The 13,834-nt window shown below is 43.0% G+C and overlaps 1 protein-coding gene across 5 annotated transcripts; it reads left to right on the forward strand.

The window, feature by feature from the left end:
* Positions 1 to 1,154: 1,154 nt before the first annotated feature.
* On the forward strand, positions 1,155 to 13,360 carry LOC106579616 (zinc finger homeobox protein 2). 5 transcript variants are annotated; one of them, XM_014159706.2, is made up of 6 exons: positions 1,155 to 1,471; positions 2,409 to 2,606; positions 4,459 to 4,617; positions 5,092 to 5,146; positions 5,447 to 9,594; positions 9,935 to 13,360. In XM_014159706.2, the coding sequence occupies exons 2-6, from the start codon at positions 2,601 to 2,603 to the stop codon at positions 10,328 to 10,330; spliced, it is 4,764 nt and encodes a 1,587-aa protein (XP_014015181.1). In that variant the 5' UTR covers positions 1,155 to 1,471; positions 2,409 to 2,600; the 3' UTR covers positions 10,331 to 13,360. The 5 variants fall into 5 exon arrangements, with proteins under 5 accessions (XP_014015181.1, XP_045558722.1, XP_014015180.1 ...); XM_045702766.1 differs by lacking the exon at positions 2,409 to 2,606; XM_014159705.2 differs by lacking the exons at positions 1,155 to 1,471; positions 2,409 to 2,606 and adding an exon at positions 2,834 to 3,133.
* Positions 13,361 to 13,834: the final 474 nt, after the last annotated feature.

Below are 13,834 nucleotides of genomic sequence, written 5' to 3' on the forward strand. Positions count from 1 at the left end.
GCTCATTCTTTTTGCCCATTGATTTTGTTGTATTGTTTTTGTCACTCAAATATCACATGAACACACAAGAAATGACAATGCTGGAAGTGGGGCCTGAGTGAAAAAGTTTGGGAACCTGTTCTATAGGGTAACATTTGGATTTCTAAATCTCAAATGGTTGCTATAAACTTGTCTTAAAATCTCTTAAATGTGTATTTAAAAATGATGATTGCGCAGGATTAAATTTTTTTTGTATTTCATTTGGAAGGTAATTATACTAACTCAATGTTATTTGTTTTGGTTTTTTTAAAGGTTGGTTAACAAGACCAAACACACCTAGTGTGGTGATCGAGGTTGGAAGACACATTCCCATTCCCAATCATCCAACATCCCCAGCCAGAGTGGATCCAAAACTTGCTGAAAGGCAGATGAAAGTATCATTCAGTGACACTGGAAGTGATTGCTCTGATTTGACTGACTCCACATATGGACAGGTTGGTAGTTCATTATTCTTTAGAAGTGGTTGAATTACCATGTACTAGGCCAATGACATCCAGACGCAGGTAAGCTAAAACCACGCCCACGGCGTTCTATTACGCTCCCATTGGCTAGCTAGCGTTGTCTCACTGACAGGCGATCAGTGCAGACAGTGACCTTTCAAGGTAAGGATGGACAGTGGAATTTAACAATTAGCTGCCTACCGTAATGCAGGCCTATTATTATCATGTTTGGTAACATTTGCCAATGTATTTATTTTCAAAGTTTCAATGAGTTGTACAAATGTCTCATAACTCTGCTGTATTCCCTAAATTGAAGGTCAGCTATCTCGGTATTTGACTTTGATATATTGTCATTAGTAGTCTACTATCAGGTAAACGCAAATGCTTATTATTCATAATTTCTCAAATATTTATTAGCTAATAATTCAGTCGAATACTCTATGCTACAGCCATTGAATCTGTCTTTGAGCGTTAAGGGATGTTAATAGCTAGCTCGGTCCACGACATTATGTTATTATATTTTTCAATTTGGAAATACAAGGGAAAATGTTATTAATTAGTGACTGAAATTTCGCGCTACGTGAATATTCACTTCCGGACTTGGAGAGCGCTCAGAGCGTTGTAGAACGCCTCTCTGAATAACGGGGCGTGGTTTTGGCTGAACTGCGTTGGGGGAAAAGAGACGCCACCTAGACAGCACAGCAGGACATACCTGGAAACCAATCATAATAACTTTTCATTGCATGTTTGTAATAACAAAATTAGACCATCATTTTAGTGTTAACCAGTTTAATTAGACAAAGTTCAGGACATAACAAACTAAAACAAAGTATTATAATGTGCAGAATTTTCTCTGACATTAGTCAGCTACTATTTGTTACAATGTACAGCTGTATGTGCAGTTAGTAATTTTACATAGTGCTCTCGGCGGTATCTTTGCAGGTGGACATCCATTTTTCCTTGAACCCTCTGATCGTCAAACATAACTAAAGGTTGGTGTTGGAAAGGGGAAAAATAAAGACAATATAAAATATTTATAACGTAAATACACAATTATCGGACATTAAAGCACGGAATATAGTGGTAATAACATGGTAAGGATATGGTAACAAGTTATTACCGATCAACAATCATGCAAAATATGTTGGAGTTTGAGCTTTCCTAAATCTCTGACAGCTGCAAGTATTTTAAAAAGGCGCAGTATGGACACCTAGGTGATTACTGCATTCCCGGGCATCATAGCCCGTCATAATAACGCAGAAAAGGTACATTACAGAGATTGGAAAACAACTGTAGCAGTTTTAAACATATACACTATACTCTTTCTATCTTTGTTATAACCCTAATCCCCCGTGGCTAATGCAACAATTGTGACGCACTACTATGCAATAAAATGTACAGTAATATAAAAGTGTTTGGTGAAATAAGAAGTGACTTAAACGTTTGTTTGTTTACCGCCATGATATAATAGAAGCAGTAGAAGAAGTGACCTAATTAGATAGGGGGCGATCCTATTAGGCCCAAGTGAAAAGTGCCAATCTCATTGAATAGCCTACAATTGCTGGACTCAGAAACAAAACAGAAACCAAATAGCTTTAATCGAATAAATATATTGGCTCACTATAATTCGAAATAAATGTAACGTTTTATCTAGATACATTTCCTATATAGTTGTTTAAAGTTTCAATCTGTAAACTATTCACTCTGTTTAGTTATTTTAATCCTAATCTGATGCCCCCCCCATACAGGATCAGGATGTTGGGTATGAAATCTGATTCAATCCGGTTGATTGAATTTTACAAATGCTTATTCAGATCAGTCGCCATGGCTCTGGAAAAGCCCACTCTCAGCGTGCTTCATTACATTAAACAGCAAAACTGGTTCGACGAGACAAATATTATTTGAATCAACTCATATTGTTACATACAGGTTTTATATTGACGACACGTCTGCGTCCCTGCTGAATGTCAGCGATCAGCCTTGGGGGGAGCTGTCGTGTGTTTACTAGAGAGAAGAGGGAGGGAGAGAGACGAAGGGAGAGAGAGAACAGGCGAGGGAGGGCGAGCAGGAAAACTTTTCAGTTTTAAAGAGCGAGAGGAAGCGTGTGCTGGAGCGGCGACCATGCAGGTAAATGCATTAACTAATTGCTCAGAAGTTAATTAAACGATATTGTCGATGTCTTAATTGCGATTGTGTTTGGAAGATTGAAACTATCATTTGAACAACAATCGAACGATGAATTGTTGTATATCAAATAGTTCTAATGCACCGAATTCGAACATAAATGTCCAAACTTTTCTGCCTCCCCTTCTCTTCACCCCACCACCCCCCTTTGCCGTGCGCAGTGTGCAAGTAGCTTAGCGTTTGATTTATTTTGTCAATTATTGCACGAAGCTATCTACAATGATTGTTAAGATGTTCATGAATACTAAAACTCTTGGATAATGAAACTGATCATTAAAATGCGTCCTGGGTTTTGTGGAATGGTGAGGGAGGAGGGGTGCGATTTTTTTTATTTTTTTTTACACATCTGTGAAGGGAAGCCATATTCATTAATTAAATAGCTTAGTCCATGTAGGCCTCAATTTGCGCTGTTGAGCAGGCAGCGGGTGGCGTAATACTGGATGCCCGATTGGAAGCCCACAATCTGTGGGGTAAGGGAACCACTCAAGGCCGAGGTTTCGGATGGGAACCAAAAGCCTAGCGACTCAGTCTGTGTATCTATTTGTAGTGGAACGTTATGCTTCAGGATGTGTAGCCATGTACACCTGGGATAAGTTATTTATTTGGCTACTGGACTAGCTAGTTGAAAGACGGTTGAGTGCGACGGGTTATCTTGCTAGCTAGCAGGCTGGCACAATTGTTTGATCCTTTTGTTTAATTTCGCAACGTTAATGAATAATCAATGCGGTAGGTTCGAGTCTCTGTTTTAACCGTCTTTATAATTGCAGAGCAGAAGAACTAGTGTTTGTTGCATTTCACAACATTAGTTAGCATCACAACGTTGATAGCTTGGCTAACTAGCTTGCTAGCTAATTGATTTACCACTGTTCCGTGTATCTAATTAATCTGTAGCTTAATTAGCTAAAGAATGAAGAGCAATGGGAATTTATCAATACCGTTGTATAAATCCTTAAACTATAGTTTATAACGCATTGCACTCTCACAACCATAATAATCATGCAACCTTGCTGGTAAAACGATATTTTCTGGGCACGGCTAGCTAGCTAATTGGTGAGGACGGAAGTGGGCAATACAGCAGAGTGTTGGTATTCGGCATGTATCTTTTTATCGCTCATCGATTAATTTAGAAGTGAAAGTTGTAGCCTAATAATAGGGTCATTCGGTCTAATTACACAATTAAATTTCTGCCAGGGAGCTTTGGAAAAGGACAACACTGCATTGTCTCGTGGTGGGGTATGCTGGCCATTTACTAGGCTATTATATTGGTGTGTGTGTGATAACGTTCAAATGGCCCATGGTTCGCTCATTAGTTACAATGAAGCGACGTTATGTTTTGTATGACCCTAGATATCGTACTTGTTTCTGAAATTTGCTAAATGTGTGCTGGTCAAGGTCAATAATCAGTCCATTCACAACGATTTAATTGAAGTGGAATAAATGTTTCTTCGTGCCAAGTGAAGTGACATTGCATTCGAGTCAGAAAATATTCTGTATTTTTGTCTGTTTTTATTTATTTGGACCAAGTTTAGTTCATACTATTTTGGCTGTAGCCTAAACAATTAGACTAGCGATAGGCTATATGTGTTTCTTCTGATAGTTATCTATATTGAGGACTAACTTGGATTATTCTCACTATTTAGGTTTATGTAGATTTCCATTTCCAACATACTTACTGAAATAACATTTGCACTGTGTACCCTATGACATTTTTTTAATACAAAGAAACACCCCAGGATATGGTCTTAATTTCAAAGCAATATTTTTCTATCCGCTGAAACACATTTTGATCTTGCAGGAGAAGTCTGGAGAGACGGTGTGCAGTGAAAGCAACGAGGTGGCGGTGTGGTTGTGCCCCCTGTGTCAACAAGGGTTACCAGACAGGGGCTCCCTTTCTCTGCACCTGTCTGGCAATCATAGCGTGCTCCCTAACTGTGTAGACAAGCTGCTGGACATTGTAAGTAGTGCTACGCTACATCACATGGGTCTACAAAACTTGACTTGTGTGTCTGTTATTATGGTGATGTGTTTCATGAATGATACTTGGATGTCAAACAGTATACATGATAAATTATTGTACATTATGTGTGTACATGATACATTATTTGTGTACATGATAAATTATTGTACATTGTGTGTACATGATACATTATTGTACATTGTGTGTATACATGATTGTACATTGTGTGTGTACATAATTGTGGGATTTTAGACTGTTCAATAGAACTTTATTTACCCCCTTAAGACATTATTAGTAGTGGATCACTGGTTATGTGAAATATTGCAGAATGAGTCACCAATTTGTACTAAGATGCTCTCTTGTTGGACTGCAAAGCTAAGCAGTTGGTTCCTGTGTCAGCAGAATTTAGTCTTAAGGTAATGTTTCCTTGACGTGTTTTTCAGAATGAATTAATCACATTTTCTTCACCAGGCTGCTCCCAAACAGGGGGCGAGTGGAGTGGACACCGATGTTCAGCATGACGCAGGTGAGTTTCTCCTTTGAATGACCGCAGTACCCACCATTTTGCTCTGTGGATTAGTTTATCAATATTGTATTTCTGAATTTATTTTGAATGGAGGATACAAGCACATTGACAGAGTAACCTAAACATCTAGCTTGTGCTAATTTTAAACGCCTGTTACTAAGAGGGTATTGTAACACCTACAAGCATACATTTTGCTATGACTGTATTTGTGTTGTCAGGAAATAAATTAATCGGGTGCTGTCAGGATTCCATCTACCAAAAAAAGCTGTTGAAATATCTTGCCTTTCTCCTTTACATCAGATGCCCCGTCATTACAGCTGAAGCTTTTAGAAGCCTCCGCCTCCCTCTCAGACCCGTGTCATAATAATGAGAACACTGACGGACCCCAACATAATTCTGACAGTAGGCACACTCTCATTGGGTCTGGAGACAAAGATAAAGAGATGGATAAGGAGGCAGGAGCAGCTAGAGACCCGGAGGGAGGTGGAGTTGTCTTTGAGACTCGTCAGGAGAGAAATCAGTCCACAGAAACACCTGACAACAATGAAGAGTCAACGGGTACAAATTGTGTAATGGCTGAAGGCGATGACAGTCCTCCATTCAAGTGTAATGCGTGCTTAGAGGCTTTTCCTACCAGGACCGCATTAAGTGTTCACTACAACTCTGCATCCCATGTGCAACGGATGAGAACAGGATCTCTAAAACAGGGTGGTGAAAATGGGACCTCAGCCGCTCCCTCAGTCCCTTTTCTGTCTCGGCCATATCTATCAAACAAGCCCTACCAGTGCACTGTGTGTCGAGTCTCTTACAACCATGCCATCACCCTGGAGAGTCATTTGAAATCTGTTTTGCACCAGACTCGTAGCAGAAATGCAGGAATCTCTGCCAACAGTGCAGGTGGAAATTCAGGAAGGACCAATATGGCTACTAATTTAGTTGTTACGTCTGGGAGCAGTGCTGCACAGTTGGTTAGCACCACCAGCAGCAATTGTGTCACCCCGGCAAGCCAGACTGCTGCAGCAATGACTAACAAAGATGGAGAAGCAATTCAAACCCAGCCGGCTCCCTCACTGCTTTCCTCCCCTGTGACCTCTGCTCAGGCAGTCTCTGCTTTTCTCACCCTCCTCACGTCCAGCCCAAGCGCTATCTCACACTCCCTCCTCCCCTCTCTGTTTGCGGCTGGTGCGTCCCCTGCCACGGCCTCACCTCAGCTCATAACCCAGACTCAGATGCTCATCCCCTTTATCCTGAATGGGCTCCAAACACAAAGCCAGAGACTAAACCCAGAGCTTCTGACCCAGTCAATACCCCTACTAGGTCTCAATGCTGCCCAGCAAGCTATCCTGGCCCAAAGACTCAGTAGCTTACAGAACCAGTGGCCAGCTGTCGGTCTCCAAGCAATCACACAAGCCTGTTCAGAAGACAGCCAAACAAACAAGAGCAAAGTGAAGCAAGACACAAACGAGGCGACAGCTGATGAGAAAGGATCACTTAAGGCTGAGAAGGAGGAAAGTTGGTCCATGGAATGTGATGATGGAGAAAGAGAGATTTGTGAGGAGGATGGTAAGGGGTATGCACAAGAGCATCTCGGCGCCTTAGTAAGCAAAAATAACAGGGCTGAGTCATGTATGATAGATGGAGATATTGAAATGAAAGAGAGCACAACGGAGAGCGGGAACTCAGCAGGTCACATGGGGCCAGATGAGAAAGGTGGGGACAATGACAAGTGTAGTGACCGCTCACCGTCTGTTACCAGCAACTCAAGCCTAAGTCCTACCACTTTAAATCTTATGCTTAGCCCTGATTCTACCCCTCAAAAATCTGAAGTTGGCACAAGCCCTTATGCCTCTGTCTGCTCCCCAGAATCTAGCCCCTCTAAGCGCACCTTAAATTCCCCTGATCCAATTCGTCCCCATACTCATTTCAGGGCTCGCCACTTCTCAGGCCCCCCGATACTGTCAGAGTTCCAGATACAGGTTATGCGTGCGTTTCTGGAGTCGCGTAGCGAGGCTGACGCGGCCAGTCCTCCCCGTGATGACTGCGAGTCGTTGGGCAGGGAGGTGGGGCTCACCGAGGTGGAGGTACGCAAGTGGCTCACCGATGCCCGACGAGCCAAAGAGAGGCAGAAAGCTGGGGGAACAGAGCACATGAGCAGCATTGCAGGCGATGGTAAAAAATACAGGGGTCTTGATAACGAAGACGAAGGTTGTCTTACAATAGATGAGACCGAGGGTGGGGTCAGCGACGAGGCCTCTGGCAGTCACGCGATGGATTTGTCAAATAGTGGAGGGCGTAAAGAGATGGGGAGGGAGAGCCAAGGGGACTCGTGTCTGACCTCAGACAATGAAGAATTCTACACCTCTGTCATTGTGAGTGATGAGGACAGCCTGAGTGGCTCCATGAGGGAGGGGCCAGGCAGCCCTGCTAAAGAGGAGGCTCTGGTAGAACTGTCAGGAGACAAGGGTTCAGGAGGAAAGGTGTTGCGCTCCACCACTGTGTTCCTCTCAGACGCTGAGGATGACGATGATGCCGAGGAGGCCGCAGCTCAGAGAGCGAAGAGGAGAAAGAGAAAGAGGGAGTTGGAGCGGGAGGAGGTAGAGGTTAAGAAGGAGAGACTAGACCCTGACGTGGATTTACAACTAGAGGCTCAAGCTGATCCTCCTTCCCACCTTCCCGTCACCATTGACCATCAACGGCTTCCAAGTGGCATTCTACACTCCCTACCTCTGTCTCTGTCCCTCACTCCATTCTCTACTCAGTTCCATAGCCCTTATGTTCTCTCTCTCCCTCCCTCAGTGGTTGGGCTCGGAGTTGCAGAAGGAGATGGAGGCAAAGTACCTGCCTTTCCAAACCCCCCTAACATCACCCGGTTCTCTGACCCTCTCATTACATCATCCCTCTCCTCCCATACCCACACCTCCCACTACATGTCTAATGGTGGAGACTGTGAGGCTGCTTTAGATCTCAGCATTGGGAAAAGCAACAGCTCAACGTCTTATTCCTCCACGTCTCTCACGGGTGACAAGACTTCAGCACAAAAGGGCCGTCTGCTTGATGGACTCGGTCTAAGGCCCACAGCTTTTGGGGTACCTGGGGAAGGGAGACTCATTGTGGTCAAGGTCAAACCTGAGCAAACGACTTCCAACAGCAGTGGCTTTGTCAGTGGGAATAACATGGCCAAGGCCAGCACTGTCTACATGAGGGAGAAAGAGGAGAGGGATCAGAAAGGCAGGCCCAAAGCACGGCGGTACCGGGACATGAGACGTTCCAGGACCATCATCCAGGCGGAGCAGCTAAATGTGCTTTATGGCTGCTATTTCAAAGACCCAAATCCCGGGAAACACGAGTTTGAGCAGATATCAGAGTGGGTCCATCTCCCAAAGAAAGTTGTACAGATTTGGTTCCAGAACATGCGGGCTAGGGAGCGCAAGGGTGAGGTTCGCTTCATCAGTGATGGCACTCTGGCAGCTGTGGGCAAACCACTCATCAAGTTCACCTGGCCACTGTCACAACCCATCTTCTCCAGCACCCCCAAATCAAACTCCAACAGCAGCATCTCAACTGTAACCAATCCAGTACGGGCCATCCCAAAGATGGAGGTGAAGAAGGAGGAAAATGTAAAAAAAACAGTTCCAAACAGGCCCAAGGAGGTGGCCTCTTCCGTTTCCTCCGTGAGCCACAATGTGTCTGCAGTGCCAAAGACCAAAATGGAGTTGACAAACAATGTCACAATGGTCAAAATCGCCCCCAAAAGCATCGCTCCAGCTCTCCCTGTCGTCCCCAAGGAAACCCGACCTCCCCCGCCTCGCCCCCTTCCCAAACATGCGCCTGAAGAGGAAGTTGAGGAAGATGATGAGGAAGTGGATGATCGTAACCAAGCGAAGCCACTTGCCGGGCCTGGATCCACCAACCGCATGGTGCCAAAACTGCCCTCGACGCCAATTAGCAAGTCTCCTGCTGCGACGTCACAAAAACAAAATGGGCTCAATTATTGGTCTGCCAAGGGCCCCTTTAAGATCAACACACTGTCTAGGGAACAGTTGGGTCTGTCAGCACCACGTACCTTCACAGCTGTCGGTGCAGCTGCTGCCCCCACTGCCATCACCATTTCTGCCACGTCCTCTGCTCCTGCCTCTGCTGCCACAGCAACTACCACCCCCACCACCACCACAGCAAGTGCAAGTAATCAAACCACCGTCACCATCGCTAAGACCTCTCCATCGGAGAGCAGCTTCCTGCACCACTCTACCACCCGCAGGCCACGCACACACCTGTCCTGTCTGCAGCTGTCCATCCTGCAGTCATGCTATGAGACGTGCGCTCACCCTAACGCGATGGAGTGTGAGGCGGTAGGGACGGAGCTGGGGCTGCCACTCAAGGTGGTCCAGATCTGGTTCCAGAATACCCGCGCCAAGGAGAAACGCTGGAGGCTGCAGCAGGAGAAACTGGTCAGACATTTTACTGTACAGTATGCAATGAATTGGTATGTGGCGATATTCTTTTTTTTTTTTTTTACTTTACAGGCAGCTATCTAGGAAAGAGATTAAGCCCAGTTGTGGACAAAAAAAATCTATTTCAATGGAGATCTCCATTGTGCTTGCGTTTTAGTCCAGGACTAGGCTGAATCTGTGTCTGGGAAACCAGCTCTAAAATGTAGCTTCTTGTCTAGAGCTGTATATATGTACGTTGAGGTAATACACCAGTGACCTTTTGTTGAACATGTATGTCAGAAGCCAGTGTTGGAGTGACACCTTTCTCTCTCTGCCCCTTTCTCTCTGCCTTTTGTAGTCTCCTGTGTCGTCAGATCCCTCCAAGACGGTTGACATGAGCTCGGGCAGCTACCTGCAGTACAACGCTCTGCGAGCCCACCGTCCCATCCTTCCCAAACCGGTTCAGCTGACCGTCCTGGAGCCCTCTTCTCCCCCAGCCGGGGGCCAGCCTGCAGGCCGAGAGACGCTGAGAGGCAAGTGCCAGGCCTGCAACACAGGCTTTGAGTCCAGAGCAGCAGCAAGATCCCATGTCTTCTCCCTTCGACATTTAGCCACTCTGAGAACCACTAACTTTGGCCAGCCAGCGACCATCATCAGCAATAAATCTGATAGCGGGTCTATTTCTGTTTCCGCCTCCGGGTCTTGTGTGGATGACCCTTCAGCTTCCCCACCCCTACCCAGCAGCACCAGCTAAGGCACCCATCAGTGCTGGTAAAGACTGGACCCATTGGGCTCCTTAAATGTTTATAAACACATTGGGCACTGGTCCTCCAAGCTAATATTCTTTAATGTGTAATGGAAAGGCCCAATCACCTACCACCCTTGCTCCCTCGCATTGGACGTCTTTCTGCCGAGTTCTTGTATCCAAACTGGATACACTGTTGTCACACTGCTTCACCAAAAGTTATCAAATGAGTGAACATTTACCAGTCCCTTATATTGTCCTGGGCTGCGGTTATAATCTTGTCCTTAACCATCCTGGCCCAGTTTTTAAATCGCTCTTATAATACTTGTGTATTATCCCTAAAGACTGTGCTTATGCAAAAACAATTAGGCCATTATCTGACTGACTAAAAAAGACTGCTGGGATTACGTGTAACTGTATAGATTTGGACCAGAAATGAGAAGTAACTCTGTTTTTAGTGGCGTTGAACTTGCCATCTTGATTGTGTTTGTGTCACTACAAGCTTTCTGTTAGGATACAGGTGGCGTGTGTTCAGATGGTGTATGCTACTTCACATGGAATCGAAAGGTACTTTTAACTGCTTGTGACTAGAATTGGCCTGTTAAACTGAACAGATTATCCCCTCCTGTAAACACACTGGCTGTGGCTGAAATGGAATCCTCCATGGGCCCTGGTCAAAAGTAGTTCACTATATAGGGTTCCATTTCAGATGCACCCACTCACTGTTCTCATGACAATCCTCTATAGACAGGGAAAAGAGAGGCTGAAGAGGGCAGACTCTCATTATACGGCACTTTGATGCGTTTTACATTGTATGAAACGTTTTTATTCTTAAGCATTCTTATGCAGAGTGTCTTTCTACTTAATGAAAGATGTGTGTGTTGCATGTTGGATGTCTTATTGTAAGTTACATTAATTACATTGGAAACATTGTTTTTGGTACTTGCAGTCTGTCAAAAAAAATCTACATTAACTCAAACAAAACGGATCAGACCTTACTGCTGTGCAAGGAAAGTCTTAGTCCTGACACTTGTTAAATTATTTCTAAATTTATTAATTCACTACTGGTGTTTTAAGATCTATTGAATGAATGTGGAGCAAGAAAATAATGTTTCCTTTTTTGGTCAATGAAAATATCCACAACAAATAATTTCAAGAGGTAATATTGAAACAAGTGATATTCCTTTATAACAACCAATATACACTGAACACAAATATAAATGCAACATGTAAGTGTTGGTCCCATGTTTCATGAGCTGAAATTGTCCAAACACACACAAATGTGTTTTACATCCCTGTTAGTGAGTATTTCTCCTTTGCCAAGATAATCCATCCACCTGACAGGTGTGGCCTATCAACAAGCTGATCCTTACACATGTGCCTCTTGTGCTGGGGACAATAAAAGGCCACTTTAAAAAAATATATATATAACAAAATCGCAGTTTTGTCACAACACAATGTCACAAGTTTTGAGGGAGTGTGCAATTGGCATGCTAAATGCAGGAATGGGCACCAGAGCTGTTGCCAGATAATTTAATGTTAGTTTCTCTACCATAAGCCCCCTCCAAGGTTGTTTTCGAGAATTTGGCAGTACGTCCAACTGGCCTCACAACCGCAGACCATGTGTATGGCGTCTTGTGGGCGAGCAGTTTGCTAATGTCAACGTTGTGAACAGAGTACCCCATGGTCGGGTTATGGAATGCACAGCAATTCCGTGACGAGATCCTGAGGCCCCTTTTTAAAAAAAAATTATATTTTTTTTATAGGTATCCTTGATCAACAGATGCATATCTGTATTCCCAATCATGTGAAATCCATAGATTAGGGCCTAATGAATTTATTTAAGTTGACTGATTTCCTCATATGAACTGTAACTCAGTAAAACAGTTAATTGTTGCGTTTTATATTTTTGTTCAGGATACATCAACTTCCTGGGGAGGTCAAATGAAACAGACTTGACAACAAGAAATAGAAAAGAATGGGGTTTTAATTTCTGAGATTTCATGATTTTTTTTCTGTCTTGAAACATATGTGGTTGCAAGCCAATACTTATCTATGTATGGGTAGAAACAATGCAAATCCAGAAACCAGGAGAAGGGAGTCAGTTGGGTACTCTAGTCGTCACCTTTGTCTTACTGGGGATACTTCTGTAAGCAATTGGGACATGCAAAAAGTCAAGACCGCACAAACTATGAAAGGTGCTGTTTTGAAGGACACATAAAATACTAAAGATGTTTTTCCTTCTGTTTTAAGTTGTATATTATTAACAATGTTACTATTAATAGTTTTGACAAAATGCAAAACAACAAATTACCCTTTTTTTTTTTTTTTTTTTTTTTTTAAAGAAATATATTAAGAAAAAAATGATATTCCAAAGTTATCCTTCCTATGCTTTCTGTCATTTAAAAAAACCAAAAAGCAATCTTGAGGTTGACAGAGCAGCAGAGATGTTCTTCATGCAAACTGTAAAGGAACTCCCATGGCTTGACATTTGAGCCAGTCCAAGATTTTTACCATGAGCTACAGATGAATGCATTTCAGCCTTCATAACATGGGGCAGGCACTTGATTTGGCTCATAGACTACAATTTTAAAAATATCCTTCATAATTACTAATCTTTTTTAATTTTTTATTTTATGGTGTCGAGCTGTAGCTTGTGTCTAAAACAAGGACTGGGTTGCAGTGCTGTGCTCCAAGTCTGGGATCTGTCCAAGGTAGTTTTATGGAGATCTGCTTTTTATTCTAATCACTTTTCATTGTCACTTGATTATCACTATTGTTATAACTACTACTTCTGCTATTTTTATCATTATTCATCACTGTTTTGATTATTGACTCATAACGGTTTTTAATGATGTCTCTTTACTCAAGAAAGATAATTTTTATTGGTATGAATATTGAACAATAATGGTGGCAGTGTGTTATAAGTGTGTTAGCATATTGATTAAGCTTTTTTCCTTGTACTTTCATTTTGTGTTGGATCGCCATTTGGTTTTCTTTGGTATACAGAAAATAAATACATTTAATTGAACAACAAAACTGGTCTAATTACCAAGTTATTGGTATGTCAGTTGGGTTTATTGCTCCTCAGCTTGTTAAATGAATCTCACCAGTCACTTGTAATTGTCTACATGTTATCATAACCAAGAGTATTTGCAGATTCACTGGATATGCCTATGTGGCCTGGAGGTGCGGATGCTTCTAGAGGGGAATACAGTAGAGTAGGGTGATGAGAGTTCTACTCTCTGAGGAGCTCTCAATATGCATGTTTACAGTTACATATTTAGTTAAGCAGCCAGACAGTTTATAGATTACAACCTAATCTGCAACCCAACCTGATCTGCTAATATAATAAAAACAAATAGAAGTTACTCTGTAAATGGAACACTTTCTCTCACTACACTTTTCTTGCAATAACATCAACCACCACCATATTTGTTCAGCCATCCCTATGGGGAAAAATGTATGGGGAAAGAATAGGATTTGGGAATAACCTCAGACCTTACTTTCAAC

Source organism: Salmo salar, chromosome ssa19 (assembly GCF_905237065.1).
Source record: "Salmo salar chromosome ssa19, Ssal_v3.1, whole genome shotgun sequence".
Lineage (NCBI taxonomy): Eukaryota > Metazoa > Chordata > Actinopteri > Salmoniformes > Salmonidae > Salmo > Salmo salar.